Source organism: Panicum virgatum, chromosome 5K (genome assembly GCF_016808335.1).
Source record: "Panicum virgatum strain AP13 chromosome 5K, P.virgatum_v5, whole genome shotgun sequence".
Classification (NCBI taxonomy): Eukaryota; Viridiplantae; Streptophyta; class Magnoliopsida; order Poales; family Poaceae; genus Panicum; species Panicum virgatum.
This window is the reverse complement of record NC_053140.1, coordinates 44,875,355-44,899,525: the sequence shown is the minus strand read 5'-3', so window position 1 is coordinate 44,899,525 and position 24,171 is coordinate 44,875,355. Positions and strand designations below refer to the sequence as shown.

The 24,171-nt window shown below is 46.6% G+C and overlaps 2 protein-coding genes across 6 annotated transcripts; both read right to left on the bottom strand.

The window, feature by feature from the left end:
• Nucleotides 1–2,018: 2,018 nt before the first annotated feature.
• On the bottom strand, nucleotides 2,019–6,992 carry LOC120707712 (phosphomethylethanolamine N-methyltransferase-like). 3 transcript variants are annotated; one of them, XR_005689064.1, is made up of 14 exons: nucleotides 6,677–6,992; nucleotides 6,403–6,530; nucleotides 4,975–5,112; nucleotides 4,715–4,852; nucleotides 4,408–4,551; nucleotides 4,141–4,251; nucleotides 3,904–4,045; nucleotides 3,537–3,817; nucleotides 3,141–3,302; nucleotides 2,967–3,020; nucleotides 2,782–2,856; nucleotides 2,474–2,647; nucleotides 2,325–2,386; nucleotides 2,019–2,235 (listed from the first exon to the last, which is right to left on the bottom strand). XR_005689064.1 is itself a non-coding variant. In XM_039992700.1 (12 exons), exons 1-12 carry the CDS (start codon nucleotides 6,699–6,701, stop codon nucleotides 2,552–2,554), a joined length of 1,494 nt encoding a protein of 497 aa, XP_039848634.1. In that variant the 5' UTR covers nucleotides 6,702–6,991; the 3' UTR covers nucleotides 2,309–2,551. The 3 variants fall into 3 exon arrangements, 1 of the variants encoding a protein (XP_039848634.1); XR_005689063.1 differs by having other exon boundaries at nucleotides 2,109–2,386; XM_039992700.1 differs by lacking the exon at nucleotides 2,019–2,235 and having other exon boundaries at nucleotides 2,309–2,647; nucleotides 6,677–6,991.
• Nucleotides 6,993–8,773: 1,781 nt separating this feature from the next.
• Nucleotides 8,774–16,682, bottom strand: LOC120707711 (putative clathrin assembly protein At2g01600). 3 transcript variants are annotated; one of them, XM_039992698.1, is made up of 15 exons: nucleotides 15,798–16,682; nucleotides 15,596–15,665; nucleotides 15,334–15,431; nucleotides 14,246–14,384; nucleotides 14,027–14,154; nucleotides 13,791–13,883; nucleotides 13,600–13,650; nucleotides 13,291–13,356; nucleotides 13,134–13,199; nucleotides 12,949–13,029; nucleotides 12,778–12,855; nucleotides 10,632–10,811; nucleotides 10,482–10,557; nucleotides 10,255–10,382; nucleotides 8,774–9,417 (listed from the first exon to the last, which is right to left on the bottom strand). In XM_039992698.1, the coding sequence occupies exons 1-15, from the start codon at nucleotides 15,885–15,887 to the stop codon at nucleotides 9,064–9,066; spliced, it is 1,698 nt and encodes a 565-aa protein (XP_039848632.1). In that variant the 5' UTR covers nucleotides 15,888–16,682; the 3' UTR covers nucleotides 8,774–9,063. The 3 variants fall into 3 exon arrangements, with proteins under 3 accessions (XP_039848632.1, XP_039848631.1, XP_039848633.1); XM_039992697.1 differs by having other exon boundaries at nucleotides 13,791–13,889; nucleotides 15,798–16,681; XM_039992699.1 differs by lacking the exon at nucleotides 13,791–13,883 and having other exon boundaries at nucleotides 15,798–16,681.
• Between the last annotated feature and the right edge of the window lie 7,489 nt (nucleotides 16,683–24,171).

Here is a 24,171-nt window from a genome sequence, read left to right as displayed (position 1 = left end):
ACTCTGTCGCTATCGGCGTTCCCCTCACCGACCGGCCGCCATGCGACGCTCGGAGCTCCCTACCTCACCAGCTCACCGGCGGCGGCAAGAGCTACTACGCGTGCGTCGGCAAGGTGTGGAAGCGCGGCCACCTGCTCTACAGCACGCCGGGCACCGGCAAGTCAACCATGATCGTCGTCGTGGCCAACTACCTCGACTATGATGTCTACGACATCAAGCTCACCTCCGTGCGCACCAACACCGACCTCCGCAAGCTATTCATCGAGACCACCAGCAAGTCCATCACCGCCATAGAGGATATTGACTGCTCCCTCGACCTCACCAGCAAGCGCAAGAAGAAGAACCAGCAGGCGGTGGAGGGTGATGAAGCCGAGAGCAGCAGCAAGGATGGAGGCGACAAGAAGGACGGTGCAGAGGCCGCCGGCAAGGAAGAGGAGGAGGACAAGAGCGCCAGTAAGGTGACGCACTCCGGCTTGCTCAACTTCATCGACGGGATCTGATTGGCGTGCGGCAGCAAGCGCATCATCGTGTTCACCACCAACCACGTTGAGAAGGTGTGGACCCGGCGCTGATCCGGCGGCGGCCGCATGGACAAGCACATCGAGATGTCCTACTGCTGCTTCGAGTCCTTCAGATTTCTAGCCCGGGTGTCGATGGGGCGGCAGGGTCTACGGCCACAAAGACAGGAGCACCGGCGAGGTAGGGAGCTCCGAGCGTCGTGCGGTGGACGGTCGGGGAGAGCGTCGAGCGGTGGCCGGTCGGGGAGTGGAACGCCGATCCAGCAGTCGACCAGGGACTTCGCTAGCCATTGGGCCATATGGGTTACAGGCCTGTTTGCTAGTCTCACAGAGTCACGGTTGGATACAAATTGGATGGTTTAGATGATCGACTGCAGAGAAAAGTCGTTTCGGCCGACTGCAGAGGATCTCGTTCCGGGGCCCGCAGCGTGAGTGTTGGATCGGCGTGGGATTTTTCTGTTTTTTTTATTTGTCGTTTTCTGGGCTCTGATTCGTGGCACTCATTGGACGCATGCGCCCATGTCTGGCTGACGGCGATTCAAACCGGAAAGGGGAGTGACACTCACTCTGGCCGTGATGGGTGGTTTGTGCTGATTTGTTGTGAGAGAAAGGTATTATTGGTTTGTTGGTAGCTGGTGGCTGGTGCTGGTTTGGTGTGAGAGAAAAATACTATTGGCCAAAATGACGGTCTCCAACATTAGCGTGAAAAGTTAAAATGGTTGTGGCCACGAACTGCATGCTCCGTTGAAGACGGCGGCTTCAGATTTCAGTTCTTAAGAAACCGCAGTGGATGGAAAATTTCGCACGAGCGACTCACGCGGCGGTTGATTGCTGGTAACTAAATGCAGTAGGTTAGTCAGATGCTTCTGATTCCTGAATAATCGCATAACGTAAGTTACGCAACGACAGCAGGTGATCGAGCAAACAAGAGAACAAGACGAAAGATTAGGGATGGCATGCGCCGCTCCGCTCGACGGCACTATCTGTTGAGTCTCTCGACGTTTGCATCCTCCACCTGTTAGGCTAGCTGCTACCCTCCGTGGCAGTGGAAGTTGCGGGGATGATTTTTTTTTTTTTTGAGGCGGGCCAAAAGGCGAGAAGTAGTATTAGCAGTAGTAGATTCCATCACGGGTGGTGCGATTGAAAATTTGAAATCCACGCCTTCTTCACTCTCCACGCAGAGCGGCAGAGTACTAGTAGTAGTAGTACGTTGTAGCAGGCCAGCTGCGGATTCGCTCACGTGTGCGTATGCATCCAAGCAAAAATCCACCTCACCATCAGCGCATAGAAAACTCACCACCTCCATTGGATGAGCAACGCCCGCTGCCCACGTGCGCACGCTCAAGATCGAGCGACAGGGAGCATCCAGCTCGAACATAATAACCCCCCTGATCTGTCGATGAGGGCTCCTTTTTTATTTTCTCACGAGGAGTGAGAAGAAAAGATCAAGCACAAGACGTGGTAGAAGTGGCGGTACAAAAGAGATCATGGATCATGTGCTTTGGATCCACCCCCTCGGTATCTGCCGCCTGCCCGCAGGGTTTCATTTTCCTATCGAGTTTTATAGCAGGACTTACTGCAGAGCAGAGGTAGCAGAAACAAGGGATCAAGCAAGCTTTTACGAGGGAATCTGCCTGTATCTTTGCTTACAACAATTTGCTCAGGTGATCTCACACCCTTGTTCGGAGATCGACTGATAGCAGCGCATCTCGCTGCCCTGTAAAGTTGCACAGAAAATTCAGTAGCGTGAAATAGAGAAAAAAAATAGAACATATACATCAGTACATCCCTCACGCAGCCGCATACCAAGCATGCAAATTGCTGATAGCTTTATTAGACTTCACAGGACCGTGACATTGGACCAGTCCCTGGCACAAAAGGGCCACTTTCTGTTAGGCACTAGCGCTCACCAAGATCAGAAAAACAATGCAACGGCATGCAAATTCTCGGGCAACCTTTTCTGCTTTATTTATTTTATTCTGGTGAAAGCCACTTTATTTGTAATAAAGCCCACACGGGCCTCTGGGCCAACATCACTTGCTCGCAATGAACAGGCCCCACCTCTGCTCACCAGCAGAGCTCCTCTGCAGTTTTGCCTTCCATCCGTTCACGATATCGTCATAGTCCCCCTGGAACGATAGTGAACGAAGAGCTAAGAGTTAGAGATGCTTAGGAGTTGAGAGCAACAGAGAAAGAATGCTGGCAGGCTTCTAAACTGCCGGCCAGTTCATCTCTGAACTTCCTAAGGCCTTTGCCAAATCACCTGGCTGAAGTCGGAAAGGAAATCGTCTTTGTTCTTTTCAAATTTATCCAGCTCCTTCTGTAAAATCCCGAGGAACTGGAATGCAACACAGAGCACTGATGAGTATCAACGAAACCACTTTTTGACCCAAACGTCCTAGTGGAAAAGAACATGGGCATGCGCACTGCACAGATAGAGGGGCAAACCTGATCAGTTCGGTCTTCAGATATGACATGACTGAAACCAGCATTCTTGAGCATCTGGATTGTTTGATGAACAGAAGTCAGCACTCAGTAGCAGGAGTTCTTCATACAAGTCAAAGCGTGCATTTGTATTAAGCATTGTCCACAAAAGAAAATCAGGTGAGAAGTAAGATACACCTGTCCATATGCCTCCACATCATGGAGATCGTAACCTCTCTGCTTAATGTATGCAGCAAACTCTTCTGATGGTTTCCCAGGGCTCTTGCAGTAGTCACTGATTAGGACCTTGCCCCCAGGCTTTAGCCATTTGAAGAAACTTTTGAACAAGGAGGGTTTATCCTGCAGAAGCAAAAGCAACAAAAGGCTTTTTTTTTTGTCAACCCATTGAAAAGAGGTATGCCCTAATATGTGATGTTGGATGGTGAATTGAAGTTCTAAAAATAGAGAACTTTGAAGTCGTCTCCAATTGGAGATACTTTCCATGATTGTTTATGATCAGGCTGTAGCTCTATCATCTAGGATGAAAAATACACTCCAAATGGACAGTACATGCATTGTATGTGCAAAACATACCTGTATATGAAGGATAGTATCACGGCTGTAGATGACATCAAATGTATGGTCTGGGTATGTCTTCGTGGTGCAATCAGCAACTTCAAACTCCACGGAGCACTTGCGCCCAACAGCACGCTCAAGGGCAAATAGTATCATGTTAATGGAAAGATCAATGCCAACAACATGAGTATCATACTCTTCAGCCATATAAAAGTCGCCTCCCCCAATTCCACATCCAACATCAAGCACCTTCTGGCCGGGTTTAAGATCCAATTTATCCACAAATTCTTTTGTAGTCTCTGGTGGATAGTGATGAATAACAACATTTAAGGGCACTGCTAATAAAATCGCACAAAAAATGACAAAAGTGGATGCATCCACTCACCAACTCCACCAGTGCTCACGTAACCATCTCCAAATATACGTTCATAGCGTAAAATTCCACTGGCTTTGTACTGCACGTTGTCCAAAAAACTTTGAAAGCCCCCATCTTCTGATGAATTTACTTTTTTCCATAGCCAACATATCTGAAAGGGCATGTTTATCATGGAGTCATGTTCACCACTAATTTCACAACAACGGAAATGCATGTCTATGTGCATGTGAGAGGACAGAGAAGTACCTGGTTTTGATCTTTCTTGATGTCTACATAAGCTCCAATGCACTTGAAAGTAACCAGAGAAAGTTTGAAAGAAGTGCCATCTTGATTAAAGGCTCGACACTCTTTAAAAACCTATTTGGGAAGATATATTATCAACTATTTCAAAGAAAGTGGTACTCAAACTAAGAAAACTAAAGAGTGGAGCAGGTAAGAACACAAAACTTCCACCGTTGAGTCTGATACTGAAGCAGGCAAAGGGGAAGGCAGTAGGCGAGTTTGGATTCTCACCTTGGTATAAAACCTTGGTTCTCGATAGTGTGTCGGGTTCACTTTCCTTTCTAAATCTCCAGATTGATGGAAGCAAGATTCCCTAAAGAAGATGTAGCCACCAACCTTCAGCCATTTTACCATTCTTTCTACTAGCTTGTCAATCTACAGTAAGAGATAAAGTTAGAAAAAAAATCAAGATATATAATCGAAACATATCCCTGATTCAAGACAAATGACAAGTATAACCTTATCCACGCAAAAAAAATGCAGTTGAGTTTTTGTTCCTTTTCTAACCATGAACCCCGAATTCTACTATATGCATTACCTCCTCATCTGAAAGATACATCAGCAACCAGTTTGAAAATATCAGATCAATGGAGTTCGCTTCAATCATGAGGTCTGGGGATGTAACATCAGAACACATAAATGATGTGTTCTTGTAGTGATCATTTATGCTTTCATTCTACAAGGAAAAATGCAGAAAATGTATCAATGAATAAAGCTTATCTACATGTAGAGATAAAAAGAAAGCATATCTACATGTAAAGCAAGAAAATAATCATAAGAAATTGCAAATTTCATTACCTTCTTAATCACACTTTCAATGAAATCCAGTGCAAGAACATGCCCAGCTGTTTTAGCCATTTCACCTGTAAAGCGACCTATTCCAGCGCCCAGTTCCATCACAGATTTCCCTTCATATGAAGGGAGTAAAGACAGTACCTATAAAAAAGAAGAACCAGTATATCAAAATATCGCAAAAAATACGCATTCATTTCAAGCTCTCAGTGGCATATAATACATTCTGTCATATATCAGACTGTTGTTCAAAATCAAATACAGCAGGGATCAATTGCGAATTAAAGAATAGACTGATTTCAAGTTTTAGTTCTCAGTTTCAAAACGTTCTTTACAGTTACAGATGCCGCTGAAGCAAGAAATATCGTAGCTGCAATAAGTCAGGGCGGATCAACACAGGCTTCCTGTAAGGTTCACAACACCAAACAAATCTGAATTTCTTCAGACATGAAATTTTAAAATTATGCCAAGAAAATGAAGGTGCCTTAGTACCTATCATAAAGCAAACCAAAACATAATAATAAAGTCAAAGAAATTCGAGCTGCAATTGGATTTACAGAAAAATTATGTTTTCTTCCATGTCCCTTAATATTGACAGTCCAGCCTCCAGACTGTGGGAAATAAGCATTTACAACTGAAACAAAAAAAATATGGGATCCCTCGCTTACAATACTTCATGTGAGGGTAGTCGAATAAATTTTCTATTTAGGTAGTTTTGCCCTCAACCTCTGTTTATTTCATACCATCTCACACAACAAATCAAGATACAGTGCTCAGAATTTCTTTAGACATCTTAGGCAAATGATCAACACCCAGAAAAAAGTTTTAGTATTGTTCGACTACCTTCAATGTTTATATTTTCCAAAAGGATTTTTTCACACTTGAGGTGAACAGTAAAAAGGCAAGATGTCAACAAACATGTTACTGATCAAAATGAAACAGGAGTCTTCGTGCATCCTGCTACACTTGATCAGAGTAAAAGGGCGTATTTCCTCTCCTAGGCAGCAAAATAGATTTGTGCACCAAGAGGGCAACACTGGCAATGGCATCAGACAGATTTGCTGAATGCTACCGTTTAACTTAAAAATTTGTATATGAGCACAAGTGCATAACTGAAGTTAAAGACCAGGTGCCACCTCCCATGGACACGCAATTTCCTTGATGCAGATCACGTTTCGATCGCAAAATCCGTAGTGTATCTATCTATCTGTCAGCGTCAACATTTTACATTCACAACACGCTTGCGTTGACCGCCGCAGATCAGAGACCAGTTGTTTCACTTTCACCACGCGTCCCTCTTAGAGACTGCCACCGAGATATTTGGGAGGCAAAGACAAAGACATGACACACGCTCATGCTCTCCAGATTCAGGCAGAAAAGAGTCATTAAACAAGCAGAACGAAAATTGAAAAAAAAAAGTAATCGCAGCATCACCTCTGGGCGCTCCTCCTTGTCGAGCTCGGCGGCGCGGGAGTCGAGCAGCATGCCCTCGAGGGTGAGGTCCCTGGAGTGCTCCTCCCAGTAGCTCCTCTGCGCCTTCCTCTCCTCCGCCTCCGGCCCCCCTGCGACGCCGACACACACCCCGGAACCATCACTGCCCGCAGTCAACGCCAGGCTTCGCACACAAGACCCGCGCCCCACGTGGTCGACACCTATCCCGACCCGAAATCAAGGAAGAAATGAGCGCGCAGCGGGCCCGATCGCTTACCGTTCGCAGCGGCGGCGGCATCCATCAAGGGCGAGCCCGCGCGATCGTTCGTCGGAATCAAGTTCAGCTTAGTGTTAACGCGAGGGCGTTGCGAGGTCAATACCCCTCGACGGCGAGGCGGGCTCGGGAGAAGCTCCGGTCCCGGCGGTTGTAGGAGCGGCCGCGCTGCTGCATTCAAAACCCGCCGGACTACGGCGAGGTTGGGGAGGAAGAGAGGTGCGAGGCGGCGTGGCGTGAGCCGGGGCGAGTGGGCAAGGGTCGGGGGCAGTTTATAAGCGGAACGCGGGGGAGGGAAGAGGCGCTCAGGGGGAGTGGAGGGCTGGAGGCGGAGGGGGAGCGAGCGAGCGGGGCGACCGTGAGGTCTGTGACGAGTCTGTCTGACTCGGACCCGTCCCACACTCCCATTGGATGCTTGGATGGGACCTCCTCCCCGCAGAGTGGATGCTCCACTGCGGCCGCGTCCTTTTCTATTTCCGCCATTTCGCGATTGCAATTATTGTCGATACCGCCGGATTCGTTGGGAAATTTTTAAAATTTTGCTCACCCTACTCGCGCGTCGTTTATAACACGTGTCACCTTTGTTGGTATCATGTCATCGTTCATTGGGTATCTTATCTATCTACCACGAAATATGTGCCATATCCCGTTGGTTATTTTCTTTGAAAAAAAGAACAGCAGTGGTCCTCATCTACTTCCGTAGCGTACTAGCATTGCGTATTGTATGCCGCCCAAGATCCGATTCACTTGATGGAAATTGTATACGCTTCCCTCGTTTCATTTTCAGCAGGAGTATTAGGATGTACTCCCTCCATTCCAAATTATAAGTTATTTCAAGAATCTTGAAAATCAAAGTTTTTCAAATTTGATCAAATTTATATGACAAGATAATAACTTTATGATACCAATTAAGTATCATTAGATTCTTTGTTAGTTACATTTTATAGTGCACCTATTTGATGTCATAAATCTTTATATTTTTCTCTATAATTTTGGTCAAACTTTGAAATGGTTTTGACTCTCCAAAATTCTTGGAATGACTTATAATTTGGAACGGAGAGAGTACAAAAACCTTTAGAGGTGTATTTTGACCTTCGATTTTTCTACAATACCTCATCAGTCGCCATCAAATCAACGTCGCTGGTTTCATTGGCATACAAAAACCTTTAGAGGTGTATATGAGATATGCTAATTATGGAGATTTGGACACCAAAGACACAAAAGTTTGACGCACGTCACCTATAGCACCTACACCCACTACCAGGTGGCGGACAATCTTCAGGACTATTGGCATTTATGTTACTCTTTGCTTTTTTAAAATACTAAAAATCACATTTTCTTTGCCTTAGAACAAATGTATCTTCGAGTAAATTTTCTTTTGAAACATATTACAGGTCTCTCACGGATTATAAGAGATTGGACGGGTAGATCTTAAGGCTGACGATTTGGCTATAACAGATTCACCGCACAAAGTACATCACCTACGGACCTACCATGAAACGAATGATTAGCTAAAACACGATTAGGCGCGTTGAGTGAAGGCAGATGACAAGATTCCACTACGAAAGAACGTAAACTACCAACTTCAGAGTGACCAATGGCAACAAAGACGACTAGCAGCAGACAGCAGTAGATTAATTTCGCGTCAGTAGATTCTCCTGCTGACCCACTGGTGCGAGTAAAAATACTGAAACACGCACCTCTCACCGAGAAAGAAGTGAAAACTGAGAGCAGATGATGGCTCACGTGTATTGAACAAAATTCACCACGTCGTCGCCTGTCAGTAGCGCCCGTTGCCCGTGTGCACGCTGCCGAGTGACAGGTGATATAAGTGGTGTCAAAATGGAGTTCTGAGTTCTGACCACAATACCAAGACGTCTGAGAAAGAATCAAGCTGAGCCATGACTGTAGAGCTGTAGAAGAACGAAACGGAGCCTCCTCTGATCGGGTAGCTATAAAGGGATTCATTTTACTAAAATTGCAAAAGAAAAGCTTAACTGGAGAGAGAATATCCTCGTGAGCATAGATAGGGGAGCAGAGAACAAATACAGACGCTATCCTTTTTTATGTACAAAAAAAATATAAACATTGAACGGGTGAGAGAACGAGTTAACTGGGTCCTGGACTGCTACTTTTTATTGACATGTAGTTTTACATAAGGAAACAAATTTCTTTACAAGGAGGCCGGGGTCCCATGGCCGCCCCTAAGATGGTTAAAACCCAATGCACATCAAAACGGACAGCTACAGAAGAATGGCCAAGCGGCCAAAGCCTATAGAGATGGCGTGGTGATTAGCCTCACTGATCATGAAGGAAACCGCTCTTCGGCAAGCAGATTGCTCGTCTCGTATGGATTTCTACACATTCCACATCTCGTACGTGTTGTATGTCTAGAGAAGCTGTGCCGCTCCGAAGGGGTTGGCCTGTGGGTGCATCCCATTTGCTGCCGGGAACGCACCGAACCCAGCGTCGAGGAAGGGGTTTGCTGCCGGAACCATGCTGGCGTGCTGCGGCTGTAGTGGCGATCCAAAAGGATTTGCTTCAATCATCAGGGGCTGGGGCTGCTGAGACATGGCGGCCATTTGAACTGACAGCGGGGCAGCTACTTGATTCGACGTTGCGAATGGATCGTTTGCCATGAAAGGGTTCGGAGGGGCTGACCCATATAGCTGCTGTTGCTGCATCTGCCTGTAGGATCCCTCGTCGTATAGGCTGTCCAATGTGAGCTTGTCAAATCCACCGCCCTGCAAATGCAAATAAGATCCCGCATTGTAGCACATCAGTAAGATCCAAAAGAGGAAACCAACTGCATACATAACCATTTTTTCTACTTTCTACCGGACAATGATGCAGTGAGGTAGAAAACTAGCAACAACATAAGTCAATGATACAATGGGTGGCAGGTGGGCAGTGGCAACAAGCAAATCATGAAATGAAAAGAAATGGAGCTGTGAATCCCAAATTTTCCCTAATCTAGTATTATATGTTAACTGTCAACTATCAACTGAACATTCGCGGGAAGCAAATTCCAACTGTCGTGCATGTGAAAAATCATCGCTTCTGAAACTTTTAATATTGGGAACATTTAAGTTCCTGCATGTGCAAGATATATTCTTGGGTGCAAATTATCCATACAGGAAGATTCCAGAAAGGTCAATAACCCTCCAAGTGACTGACAAGTTGCAAGGGCAAAATATAACTCCAAAAGGTTGAGGTGCCTTTTTTCTGGTGGTGGTAGTGGTGTGTGTTGCTACATTGAGTTATCATATATAGTCACCATTCACACAACGGTGAGAAGGTTTTGCTTTTTATGCAAATGCATTTTTCTTTTGTCCGCATGCACTTTGATAATATAGGAATTAGTAAGTTATTGCTACTAGTTTTCAACAGCAAGGAGCTAGCTTAGTTGTTTTCACTTTTCAGACAGCAACAGAGTTAAGCATAACAATAGAACTATAGGAGCTTGACAAACTTGCAAGAAACCAGTAAGTGGCAGCATAGCAGTTCCCAAATCTTGATTTGGGAAATTGCGGCAACCACAAAAAGGTAGATATCCTCAATGAAAGATTCAAGAAACCAACCAAATTACTCTGCATAGCCAGTGGGTTTGTATTGCTGCTTGGAGTAGCAACAAGAGCAAGTTCCCATCCTGTTGGATCAAAACCGTTATCTTGCTGTGTAGCTGTGTTTGCTGTTGAATTATCGATGCCTGCAAATGTATGCAGAATTTGACACACATCTTAGAACTACATAATAGATAGTAGAGTTAATACCACAAAAAACTACGAATTGAAGTTTGACTAATTGCCTGTTGGAATAATAGCCAAGGCCAAAGCATTGCTCTCCTCTATTGCCGACACAGATGGGTTTGGATCACTTAACCCCTACGGGAAAATATGATATTTAGATTAAAAAACATTGATGTCATATTCACTTTCTGAATTTCTTCCCTACTTACCAGTAAATCACCAGTATCTGCGATCTCAGGCTGGGGAGGAGGTGATGCTATTTCAGAAGAAGATGATACTGGAGCAGGTTCTTCAACAACTTGTGGTTTTTCCTCTACAGTAGGAACAGGCTCAGGAGCTTTTTCTGCTTCTTCCGGTTTATATGTCAGAAGAAGTCGCTCAGGAAGCTCCTGATGAAATAAGGACAGGCTGTGTCTAAGAATCCATCCACAACCAGTAGATTGCCTAAGTGGTACAAACTTGATAGTAACTTTTTATCTCCGAAAAAAACATGCGACATTCACACTGAAGACGTACAACAACAACAACATAGCTTTTTTTCCCAAGCAAGTTGGGGTAGGCTAGAGATGAAACCTGAAAGAAATAAGTTCAAGGTTCAGGCACATTGATAGCTAGTCTCCAAGCGCTCCTATCCAAAGCTATCTCTTTAGAGATATTCCAATCCTTAAGGTCTCTCTTAACCGACTCATCCCACGTCAGTTTAGGTCTACCTCTACCCCTCTTTACATTATCGACCCGCTCAAGAACCCCATTACGCACCGGCGCCTCAGGAGGCCTTCGTTGGACATGTCCAAACCATCTCAGCCGATGCTGGGTAAGTTTCTCCTCAATTGGTGCCACTCCGACCCTATCCCGAATAACTTCGTTCCGGACTCTATCCCTCCTTGTGTGCCCGCAAAACCACCGCAACATCCGCATCTCTGCTACACTCAGTTGCTGGACATGTCGCCTTTTTGTAGGCCAACATTCAGCACCGTATAGTATCGCCGGACGAATTGCTGTCCTATAGAATTTGCCTTTTAGCTTTTGTGGCACCCTCTTGTCACAAAGGATGCCAGAAGCTTGCCGCCATTTCAACCAGCCAGCTGAAATTCTATGCCTAACATCTTCATCAATGTCGCCATCCTTTTGTAGCACCGATCCTAAATACCGAAAAGTATCCTTCTGAACCACCACTTGTCCATCTAGACTAACGTCTCCCCCCTCATGCCTAGTCGCGCTGAAATCGCACATCATGTACTCGGTCTTGGTCCTACTAAGTCTGAACCCTTTCGACTCTAACGTGCGTCTCCACAGCTCTAATTTCCTATTAACCCCTACCCTACTCTCGTCAACTAGCACCACATCATCAGCAAAGAGCATACACCAAGGGATCTCACCTTGTATATCCCTTGTGACCTCATCCATCACTAAAGCAAATAAATAAGGGCTCAATGCTGACCCCTGGTGTAGGCCTATGTTAATAGGAAAGTCAGTGGTGTTGCCATCACATGTCCGGACAAACGTCGTCGCATCCTTGTACATATCCTTAATGAGGGTAATGTACTTAGTTGGGACTTTGTGCTTCTCCAAGGCCCACCACATGACATTTTTCGGTACTTTGTCATATGCCTTCTCAAGGTCAATGAAGACCATGTAATTATCAAAAAAAAAGGGAGGATAAATTGTTCATTAGGACACAAATATTGAAGTTAACTCTTTCCTTCAGTTAAGTTTACACCAGGTAGTTCGCTGATGTTAGATATAAAAGACTGGAGTTATGAAATGCTGCTTTAGCATGCCATACACACAGAAAGCATGATAGAAACACCATCATCAAGGTTTGTACTTGTTAGTATGAATTGTACAGGTGACGTGCAAAAATCCAAATGCTTTGTTAGAAGGAAAAAGTCTAAATTACTCCCCTCAACTATAGCCAAAGTCCGGATAACCCCCTAAACTATCGTTTGGTTCATTTTACCCCCCAAACTATGCATAGGTGGAGTTTTAAGTTCAAATTTTACAAGATGATGGTGCACATCATAACAAATGTTAGAAAAAATACATCATATTTTTTATCATTATTTTGGTAGGTTAGGATATTTAATAATAAATTAATCATTGGAGTTCAAAATTATCTGAAAAATAATGATAAAAAATATAACATTTTTTAATATGCACTATGATGTCCACTACTACCCTGCAAATTTCGAAATTAAAATTCAATTTGTGTATGGAGAAACAAAAAAGACAAATTGTATTATGGGTTATAGAAAACTAAATGGCATAGTTTAGGCCTTTAGGGGGTTATTCAGACTTTGACTATACTTGAAGGGAGTAAATTGAACTTTTCGTTGTTAGAACCCAGAAACTAACCAGTGGCTCTGTAACTGGTACAATTCGTGGAGCCTCCTTCACATACTCCTCCATGGTTGAAAGGAATGTTTGTGGTGGCTGAAAATGAAATAAATCAAATCTGACTACAAAGATATATCTGGTAGTACATGTAAAAATTTACATGAAGAATGCAGAGGCAAACGATCTCACCTCCCTCAGAGTGGGAAACTGGAAATTTCTTGCAAGCTCTAAGCTCCGACAACTTTCATAGAAGTCAGATAGGCTTCCAGCCTGAAATAACAAAGATATTCCTCAGTAAAAGTAGCAACTAAGCACAGATTATTGTTATATCTTGATTTTCTTCAGGTTAAAATATGCTATCTTGTAGAGTTTACCTGCTGGCCAGCCCTCCTGTAAATGTCAACAGCTTTGAGTGCTTCGTGCCTTGGCATCTCGAAAAACTAACAGGAAACAGGGAGCATGAGTAAACATAGCTAAATGCAACATAGAAAAAAATTGCTACTGCTTTGAAAATTTTGAAAATTAATATACCTTATCAACAAGGTTGATAATTCCATCATTTATCGCACAGTAAATTTTGAAACTTTCTTTAAGAACCTGTACAGAACCAGGAGATCAACTCAAATTGCATAAAAGATGTCCAATTCTAAGAGAAAACCAGTCCATACGAGGAATTGAACTGCTCAATAATGGTAACAGCAAAAATTACCCTCCACTGAATGGATAATAAAATGCAAGGCAAAACCAAACAGATTCACAAATGATCAGTTTGCTGTTAAACAAAATATCATGATCACCTTGAAAACGTTGAAGAAAAAAATGACTGAAGCTAAAGCTTACCAGAGCTAGAGCATATTGCACCAGATAATTGTTATTTGCGGCTCCTTCTGGCTGAATGAGTAGGGGGAAGAAAATTAGTGCCACTCTGCCTTTGTTAAGATAAATACAAACCCGAAAATATGAGGATGTTTATAGAATACATCTGTTTCGCTAATTTTAATTCGTAGTTGCAAGGCATAAGAGAGAATCACCCGACATCCAATAAGTCGATATAATAATTGCTGCAGCGCCGGCAATTGCTCCAGCAAGTCCTCAGAATTTAATTCTCTAGTTCTACTGTGGCCCTGGAACTAAAGTAGTTTAATTTTATGCCAATGTAGTACTAGTGAATCAACAATATAGCCACAAATAATTGATAACACAATACCGCTCTCATAGAAAGTGGTAATAAAATAAAAATACCAAATGGCCATGTTAGAGTCCAGACCTTTTCAGGTCCTTGACCTTGTTTGGGCAAACACTCAGCTTCAATGTCATACTTCAAGACCCTGAAGCATTCTAGTTTTTCCTCCAAAAACAACCCGTATGTGCGAACCCATGAAGAATAATCCCAAGCTAAATATACAGGAAATTTAGAAGGGCATAAAAAAGAAAATTAATGAGCCAAATAAAACGCGAGGTGAAATTTATTTGAAGAAATACAGACCAACAGGGCTGGAGTCATCCTTGAAGTTTGACAGCTGCAAAATCCGCACTCTCTGTGTAAACGTAAGAAACTCTTCACGGAATGCAGGATCACCTTCGCGGAGAAGCCTATGAATCACCACAAGTGTCTTCAGGGCAACCTACATAACATAAAAGGAGTGCATCCTACATTAATTGGCTTCTAAGACCGAATACCTGCAAAAGAAAGCAGGTGAATAACAATTCAAAAACACGGAACAACTTTGAGATGGTTACTGCTCGAATAGCTGCAAGAAAACCAAAAGGAAAAAAAAATCAGTAAACACATTCAGAGTCATTCCATCTCAACTGAACTTCGCCAAACAAGTTGCTCAAGACCCAAAAGGAAACATTCAAAAGCAACTATTTAATATGATAACTTGACATCAGTATGTCAAACAGGTTTCAGGACAAGCAACCACATAACCTAAATCAAAAGCTCCCAGGTTTCAGAAAATAGACTATCTTAAAAGAATGTGCCAAACATAGAATTTCATGGTGCCTTTGTAAGCCGAGCTCATTAAGCTATGCAAAAGAAATATCAGCTTGGCCATATAAAATCATGTTTGCAGATTTTGTAGGAAAAACTTCTGATGCCGTATAAAATCATGTTTGCAGCTCTAGAGGACAAAATGTAGGTTGCAGGCTTGCAGGAAGAACTTCTGATTTTTGCTTCAAAATCCAAATTAACCCTTACATACACTCGAAAGTTGGTGCAAATCGAGATTATCAAGGGTTAATATGTACTTCAATGCCAAACTCACAGCGCATGTACAATTACATGACTAAGCATACACGTTCGAGATCTCCACTGTCCAGTGAGCTAGCCACCAGTTAAGTGCCCGAATCAATACCACAACATCATCGGTATACCACATGAAACAGTGGAGCTTTAGGCTGCATTCAATTCTTCAGTGTGATGACAATTCTAGTGAACAAAACTACATGAGACTATTTAGTTACCCAGCCCCGATACAGCATCCGCAGCAAATCAGCAGCTAAAGCAACTACCAAAGCATCGAAAACGCACAACGAATGAAACAATCTCAACCAGAGAGCAACAGTGCTTACGATCCAATTCCGTGTCTTGGCTAGTCGCCGGGCAAGCGCATGGATGCAGTAGGCGACGTCCGCCCGGGGCCTCGCGATGGAGGTCGCCGCCACAATCTCTGCAACACAACCACCGACAGACCCATCAGACACCAAACGCAAACCGCGAAATGGGGGGAGAAACCACGGCGCTCGACGATCCGGCTAGCCCCCTCATCTCGTCACCCGCTAAATTAAGCCCCAAAAAAAATCGGAAGCGAGAATAAAGGGGGAATCCACGCACTGCGCAGGTGGCGCTCCTTGGGCGGGCTCTCCACGTGGTTGGTGGCCCTCACGATCGCCACATCGAGATCCTGCAAAAAGGATCATCAGAAACCGAAGGAAGCCGTAAGTCCCAATGCAGCGCGGGCATCGCACGCCGCCGTAGATCCGAGCGCGTCGGGGGGGGGGGGGGGGGGGGGGGGGGGGGGGGCTCGACGGCAGACCTTGAAGTCGGAGTTGAGGTTGGCGAGGCTGACGGTGGTGGAGTCCTTGAGCGCGCCGTACGCCTTGCGCCAGCTCTGCAGCGCCGACATTGCCGCCGCCCGGTGCCGGCCGCCGCCCCGCGCTCGCTTTGCTGCTACCTCTCTCCTCCGGTTTGGCCTTGGGGTTTGGTTTGGTTGCGTGAAATTTCGGCCGCGGGCTCGCGTCGCGGGGCACGGACCTGCCAACCTTCCCCGCAACAAATAGGGGCCCCCCGCTTTGACTGCCAGAGCCAGAGGTGGGCAGACTGCAGAGAGCGCGTTCCTCACCTTCCACACCAGTGGAACTTTTAAGACGAGTGGTTGAACGTGATTACGTGAGGTTTTCCTTTTGATTTAATTTTCTTCTCTCCTATCATCCGAGGCTCCGACTATATATAATACAACGCCGGCCTTTTTCCGTTCGATTATTATATAACTCCCATCCAAGGCAGCAGATTAGTGCCATGTCGGTGCTAGCCTGCTAGGAATCCCATCCATTGCACATGCAGGATTCATTCGTTTCAAATGGGGCCAGAGGATTTCAATGGCGTGGATGAACTAGTTTCACGTTGTCGTGGGGACTAAATCGATTAGTATGTTCACAGAATTAGAAGGTTATCAAGTGTTCCTAGCCTGATCTGAGATGAGAGATTTCAGAATTTGGGTCTAAATAGATACATGTTTCTCATGACGGTTCAAGAAAGTATTTTCCAAGCGTCCGTAAACTCCGAACCTGAATACCTGATCTTGATTGAGCTTCGGGAGGTGATCCATCTAACTCTGTCTCAGTGGCTGGACATTGCTTGATCGGTTTCTGTTTGCAATACTTCTATGCTATGTTGTGGTTTGGCTGTAAAGACGCTTGAAAAGCTCGATCTGATGTTCTCAATGCAATGGCCCTACATCTTGTTAGGTTCCTTCAGAGAGAAGAGAGAAAGGTCTGAAACCGCTTTGCATTTTTTTTCCAAAGCAAATGAGTTTGGTAATTGTTCTCTTCTCCATGCCATGCCATGCCACAAACCACATATGCAGTATTGCAGTTGCAGTGTGCAGTGCAGCACCATATTTCTCGCCTCTCGGTCAGGAGCCGAAATGGTTTTTTTTCAAAAAAAAAGGAACGAAAGGTGACTTCTCTCTTTCGGTAGCTCAGGGTAGCTGGCGCGTCCCGGGGCTGCCAGCTCGGCACCACCGTACTTGGATGTGAGAAGCAAACAGACGGTGGCGCCAGGGGGTGGTTGGCGCCTTGGCGGCACCGAATGTTTCTGGTGCTCACGATCAATTCAAGCAGCACATACGGTGCACGCCTCGGGGCCCCTCCGCGCCTCTACCTCACTCTCTTTGAACCGGGGTCGATGGAGTCCCAGCGGCGACAACCGTCGAGCTTACCGTGCCGGGATCACGAAGTCGGAGGGGCCGATGGAGAAATAAGGGCTTCTCCAGTGAGAAAAGCAAACTGATGCATCGTCCTTCGTGGCAGCCGCAGGAGTCGAATCTACCATTGATGCACCTCGAACCATGTAGGAGAGAGAGAGAGGAGTCGATGCATATCTTTGCATCGATTCATCAGCTGCAATCGACGATAAAAAAAATATATCCACTCACTAACCTATGTACGGACGCAGCAAGATGAAAGAGACCAGGTAGACCCATACCACTGAAAAAGAATGGGGAAAATCGAATCATGCGCATACGTCAGTACTTTTGTGACGATGTGCCCTAAAGGAAGGATAGGGCGACTGGGCGAGAGGGGGCGGCCCGAGCGCTCACGAACACCGCGGCCAAAGACGTGAACCGATGGGGCGACCCGCGACGGCGAGCAAAAATGCATGGCGGGCGGGTTGGCGGCACGCGATTCACGCGCCGCGCAGTCAAAACTCGGTTCGACGGCGAGCCGGCCGCGACCGTGTCCAGGACAGCTTGGAAGAAGGCCGGCCGGCGGGCCGGGCCACGAGAACTCAAGAGGCCCATGGCAGCGCGTGGAGATGTGCTGTGTTGGGCCTGTCGATCCAGGGTCCAGGCGACATGATGAAAGCCTTAAGCAACCCACTCTTATAACAGAAACGACCACTTACAAGACGAGAACTCGACAGATACAGCATCAACCAGGAAGACATTGTACCTTAAGTACTTGTTATTTCTTCCAACTTCTATCCCCCAAACCGAAAACAGCACAGACTGCACAGTACATATACATACCACAACCTTCAAAAAAAAATATACATACCACGAAAAGCAGCTCTTCGTTTCTCGCCTGGTGCGGCACACGCTCCCTACTTCGCCCACTCCACGAGCGCCCCCAAAAAAGGAAACCGTGGGCACAGCCCACGAAGAGACCCTCGGCGAGGAGGAACCAACGAGAGAGGCGAGCCACTCACCAGGCCAGCAAACACAAGAACACCGCAGCGACCGTGACACACAGAAACAACCCCATCACAGAGGACACAGCAGAGACATACTCCAGTATGAATTAGTACTAGGATTTACGGGAGGCGGGTGCCGGTCCGTCGGCGCAGCGGCTTGAGTCAGTCGCGGTGGAAGACGAGCAGCGCGACGCAGCGGCAGATGATGCGGAGCCGCGCCCGGTGCTCCTTCACGGCCCTGCGGAGGCCGCCACCGCTGGCGCTGGCCCCGCCGCTGGCTCCGCACGACGACCAGCTCCATCCTTGCCTCCCGCGCAGCCGCCGCGAAGCGAAAAAATGCCTGGACGCGCCGCGCCGGGGGCACCTGGGCAGCGGATGCCGGATCGGAGCTCCTCCGCAACCAAGCAGTGCCGGCCGGGGCCGGGAGCGTCCGAGGCAAACCGACGAGCGGCCGGGCGCTGGGTCCGATGGATGCCTGGATCCCAGCTACACGGCGGCCGGACGCAAAGCGCGCTTGGGGCGGTGGCGCTCCGCGTTCACTCCTGCCGTGCTTATATACTACTACTCCTGAGCTGCACGCACGGTGACGGCCGATTGAGAGCGATGCTGGGAGCTGGGATGGTTCAATGTAGGTCGCGCTAGGTGCGGTCCACTCCTTGCGCAGCCACGGCAACGGACTACCTGGCTGTGCCTGTGCCTGTGCCTGCACGCACGACGACTTGACCGCGCTTGCTTTGCACAACGCGGGCAGTTCAGTGCGATTGCGCCAACCTCTACTCTACCACCCGGATCAGTACGTCAAACTGCAAGTCGGGTTAAATCTGGACCATCCGTTCGGGGCGATGCCTGATCCTTGCGGTTCCCGGGAGATTATGATGGCGCTCAGGCGGTTTTGACCCGTGTGACGTGTGCGAGCTCTGGCCGATGGTCCCCGCCGGTGGCCGGTGCCCGGGCGGTATGGACGGGGCCGTCCGGCCGCCGGCCTGACGTCGGTCATCGCGGCCTCGCCGGGGCCGGACGTCATCGTATCGCGAGCCGTCAGCATCTCTTTCGTGGGTTTGCAAATGCTGCTTCCCAGGAGCAAGAATCTTTCGCTCATCGGTGGAGTGTAAAGCACTGCAATCGTCTGACTAGCATCATCGTCGCTGCATCTCTGCCTCACAAAAAGTGTAGGGTCTCATATCGAAATGCAAAGTATTGTCTGTTATTTTGATGCGGATCGATTTGCCAAGGATCGGCAGTCGTTTTAAGCAATTTTTTTTTCCCATGGGTTTCTCTTGGCTGGTCGATCCTGAGGTAATTACAGTGCTCTGTGCATGCATGCATGATCGTGTCCATCCCGGTCGGGTCGGGCGAGCTTGTATACATGCATGGTACCCAGGCTGCCGACGCTGCTTGGCCGGCTGGCGGCTGGCGCGCACATGTAGATCGGCTTAATCTGACACCGTGAATCACCTGTCCACGCCACGATCGATCCACCTCGCAGCTATATTGGCGCGCAAGCCAGTACATTGACCCAAACCTTGGTGTGCACAGCCGTTAACGTTGGCAGAACAAAGCCACATGGATCCGTTTTTACATTCCGGTCAAAACAATCGCTAGCTGTTGACATGTAGACCGAAACTAATAACTGGCCTATAAAATTTCGAGTCAAAGCCTCTAAACCTGGTGGGCATGACAGACTCGCAGCTTCGCTGATTAGTCAACGATCGCTTCGTCTGATGATGAGGATTTAGGCCGTCATGGTGAGGATCCGATTCCGATCGCGGTTCTTGCTAATCAAGCCTACTTAATTATTATATTGTCCGGTACCGAGCCTCATGTTCATGGATTATGAGAAGTCCAGAACGCCATGGCATTCAAAGCATACTGCTCATATGCATCATCAACAACAATATGCAAATGTGCAGCTATGGAGTTGTGGTTCGCTTCAGTCATTTTGGCTTTTTCTTCAGAAAAGGTACCAAATGCTTGGAGTTTCTGCAGATAGATGCCGATCGAACAAATGGCGTATACACATGTCTGCACGACTCGATGCAGATCGGCAGGAGATATCAGTGAACGGGTTCAAGTTAGACTTGAGGACATTGTTTAGACTTTAGGGAGACCTCATTGTCCTAAGTCCTAATAACGAACCATGATCTTTCCAACCGTTGACAGAAACTAGGATTATGTATGTATGCCTACAGCTAGACAGAGAATCGAGTCGATTCCAAAGATACAGGAGCGTTAAGCCATACACACGTAGCCTAACAAAACCCTGGCGGAGATCTCTGTACCTCCAGTGAATCAGAGCGATTCTCGAGGCATTACATAGTTCACAGATTTTGGAGGCATTGTCCCCCCAGATCGACCTCGAGTCAAAGGGTCCCGGCCGCAAGTTGCCAAACTGCATCTTTGTGCTTTGGACTGGCATGCAGCTGATCACTCTAGAGACGTGGCATATTACGACATTAGTAAAATGTGATGCGTCATATTATTGTATAAAAGCTGACAACTAAGCAATACAAAGTCTTCCCTTAAAAAATGTGTCAGACCTAAGGTCCCTCACATTTCTCTCCCCTATATATAGAGGCACATAAGCACTTGCCCACAGGCAAACAGTGAAGGATTCCACTCAACACATACACAGTCTGCCCACTCTTAAGAGGAAGCCCTCCTAGTCTTGCCAGCCAATGATGAACAAGGCAACGAGCCAAGAGAAGAGCAGCCGGGGAGGCATTGGTAGAATGTTGAAGGAGCAGAAGTCGAGGCTGTACATCATTCGAAGATGCGTCGCTATGCTTCTCTGCCATCGCGACTGATCGCTGATCACTGCATTTTGTTCTCGTCAGAGAGTCCATTTTTTTTGTTCTGGTTTCTAGTTCCAGAATATAGGATCAGCAATTCTTTGGTGTGCATACTTTCTTTAGGAAGCTTTGATGTACATGTTGTTGGCTGTTATTTATCTTGTTTTCTTTCACCCTTTAACACAAAGTGTTTTTTGACCTTCTTGGTCGGTTCTGAAATCCCTGTTGTGTATTTGAATGACCACTCAAAAGAACAAATGCAGAGCTCCCTCACTGAGCAAGCATTCGGCATTCCTAGTATGCTCCACTAATTCTATGCCAAGATCTAGATGGTGCCATCTGAAATTAAGTCTGCACAGCTGTAATTGAATCTTAGTCATTGTATTTTCGAACTGCAATGTTTCGGTTACTAGTCAATGTGTATATGGATTCTGAAAGACCAATGAACTAAAAGACACCAAACCAGCCTGCCTTCTGTACTGTAAAACCGAAGATGCATGCCTATAATCTCTACTAAAAATGTGTCCTTTGACATTCAAAAAAAAAATGTTTGGACTTCCTCGCAGTTTTGGTTCACACTGAAAATTGATCCAAGAGTCTCTAATATTCCTCTAACATAAGAATCTGGTCTTGACCACATGCCATAAATTATTTACTGCAACGAAAAAGAAACAACTAGGCAGCTCCAGATATATATAGCTTTAGTTTTTCGGAAGATGCTTTTGTGTGTTAGTAATCAGGCTGTTACAAAATGGTGGTGCCAAACCGTGGTATATTTGAGCTGCTGTTTTAACGATGAGACAAATGTCATGGACTAAAATGATTATAAGGGGTTGAGTTTGAAGTCTAATTTCTAAATTTCCAATTGCAGCTAGCTCCATCCTCTTTCCATGTAACATTGTATTCAAGGTGGTTCACATGCTAAATTGATAAGGGTGTTATTCCCTGCATTATGCACTGTAGGTATATTTGCATTTTTCAAGGTGTATTCAATTGTTGTTCAGATCAAATACTACATTTTTAAATATAGGGAAAAGTCCCATTTACACCATCTAAATAACTGACAAATATCATGCCAATAGATAGGCTACATTTTTAGGAAAAAAATTGATACCCATTTCATAATTTTCTGTTTAAAATGAATTACTTATGAATCTTTTAGTTTAGATTTTAATATTAATTCACACAAAATGGGAAACCACCTTCCAAACCACCTAAGGGGTAAAATTTGCCCGATGTCGACAGTTGAATGGTCTCTGTTATCTGGTTTCGTAGTTGAAGATTAAAATCAGACTTTGTGATAATATATGACAATATTAACCTTTTTTATTCATTTGCTTTTGATCTTTTCTATAAATATCTATGCAAATAAATAAATCTAGAAGTCAACCCCAAATTACATTTGATGATAGATCTAGTGGTAATTATTTAATTTTACTTAAATAATAGATACGTGAACATTGTTGATCAAAATTCGAGCAAAAAGTCGATGATGTTATATATCTAGAACGAAGGTAACAACTTAGTCCAGCACAAATGCTTCCATTCAAACTCCAATCGATACCATTCTTGCACTGCCAGCCGTGAAATATACCATTTTTCGTGCTACTCGATCCAGGATGTTTAGCTTGATTTGAGTAACAGTCATTTTTGCTCTAAAGGCTGCCTTTTCGTCAGAGCGATCAAGGCTGGCTGCTTTTCGAGATTTTAGTTTTCCTTGCGTGGAAAAACCGGCGACGCAGCTTGAGATGACGCGGAGCCACGGCAGGCGCGTTCACCTGTGGCCATCCATCTCCTCGGCGCGTACGCCTCGGCACCTCGCCTCGCCATCTCCTCCTCTACGAGAATTTCTCGACACGAACCATGGCCGCGAAACACCAGCACCATGCGCGCGCCGACGCACCACGCACGGGAGCAGCCGGCCACGTTAGGAAAGACGAGAAGAGAAGGGCCCTTGCCGACGCACGCACGGGCGACACACGACCAGAGCATGAAGGCACGAACAGGATACCGGCAAAGCGGCAATGGCCCTGTGGGCGGCGAGCGCCTGCCGGGCTCGGCGATGTCGGCACCACCTGCTGCCTGCTGCTGGCCCCTGCGCTTATCTACCTGATGCCGCCGCGCGCACGGCCCGGGGAAAGGAAGCGTGCGCCTGGTCGCTTCGACACTCGGGTACTGCTTGGTTCGGGGAAGGTCCCGCTCCGTCCGCAGCTGCGCAGAGGCGCGGACAGTCCAGGTACAGCTACCCCGGCCGCACCGTACGAGGACGTACGAGGAATTTGGCCGGCGCGCCGGCCGGTTCCCGTGCGGACGCGCCAACAACCTCTCAGATCCATCAACCGGGGGACGCGCGGCGCTCCGACATGCGCGCGCGGACCCAGGTGATCCGAGGTAACCCCGGCCGGGCCGTCCGTCGCCCGATCACGATTTGGACCGCGCCGCGGCGAAAGCGAGGGCGGCGTGGCCGGCCGCGCTTGCTGGCTGGTCATCGCCGGCGCGTCGTGCGGCGAGCCATCGACGTTTCTTGGGAGATTTGCGAATACTTCCTGTCTGCTCGCGTCACCTGGATACGGGAGCAATGCAAGGAACTTTCTTTTTCCGAGGATCTCGAGTGCAGGTTAAGCTAAGCAATGGAATGATGATGGGGAGTTTTACCATGGGGATCGGAGTCGCTAAGCTTCGCTTATCTGACGGGGGATTGGCGTCTCTTGTCGATGCTAACTTTGTCAGAGAAGGTCGGTACATCGATCCAGTTCCTGTATGGGGGAAGATCTACCCGATCCGAGTTACGGCTGCAGTGACCCATTACATTGCCGAGTTGCGTTTGCAAGGTTCAGGGTATCGAGACGACCGAGGACGAGACTTGCTTCTGAAGGTAAAGGTTAACCAAGCTCAAACATCGCAGGTTACTCGTCTACGCGATTGAGACGCTCGCTACATCGGCACCCAAGCCAGTTGAGTTGACTGAAAAACCTTGGAGGACACAAACGCTAACGTTGGCAGAACAAAGGCGCGGGTATCTATGGTGGTCAAACGGAAGCTGGCGGTTGAATGGTTGTTGATGCAATCGGAAACCATTAGCTGTCCTAAAGTACTCGTTCAGTCAAAGCGCCTAAACTTGGAGGTAACACAAACGAAATGCACAGCTGCAAATGCAAGGTTCTCTCTGGTTATTCAACCATTGTTACTTCATCTGAAGATAGATGG

Coding starts and splice junctions, on each gene's coding strand:
- LOC120707712 (XM_039992700.1), bottom strand. CDS start 6,701: ATGGATGCCGCCGCCGCTGCGAACG. Junction 3,818..3,903: donor CGTGAGCACTGGTGGAGTTG/GTGAGTGGATGC, acceptor ACTATCCACCAG/AGACTACAAAAGAATTTGTG. Junction 3,303..3,536: donor ATACTATCCTTCATATACAG/GTATGTTTTGCA, acceptor TTGCTTCTGCAG/GATAAACCCTCCTTGTTCAA.
- LOC120707711 (XM_039992697.1), bottom strand. CDS start 15,887: ATGTCGGCGCTGCAGAGCTGGCGCAAGGCGTACGGCGCGCTCAAGGAC. Junction 13,651..13,790: donor ATCGACTTATTGGATGTCGG/GTGATTCTCTCT, acceptor CTACTCATTCAG/CCAGAAGGAGCCGCAAATAA. Junction 10,383..10,481: donor CTTGGCTATTATTCCAACAG/GCAATTAGTCAA, acceptor ATACATTTGCAG/GCATCGATAATTCAACAGCA.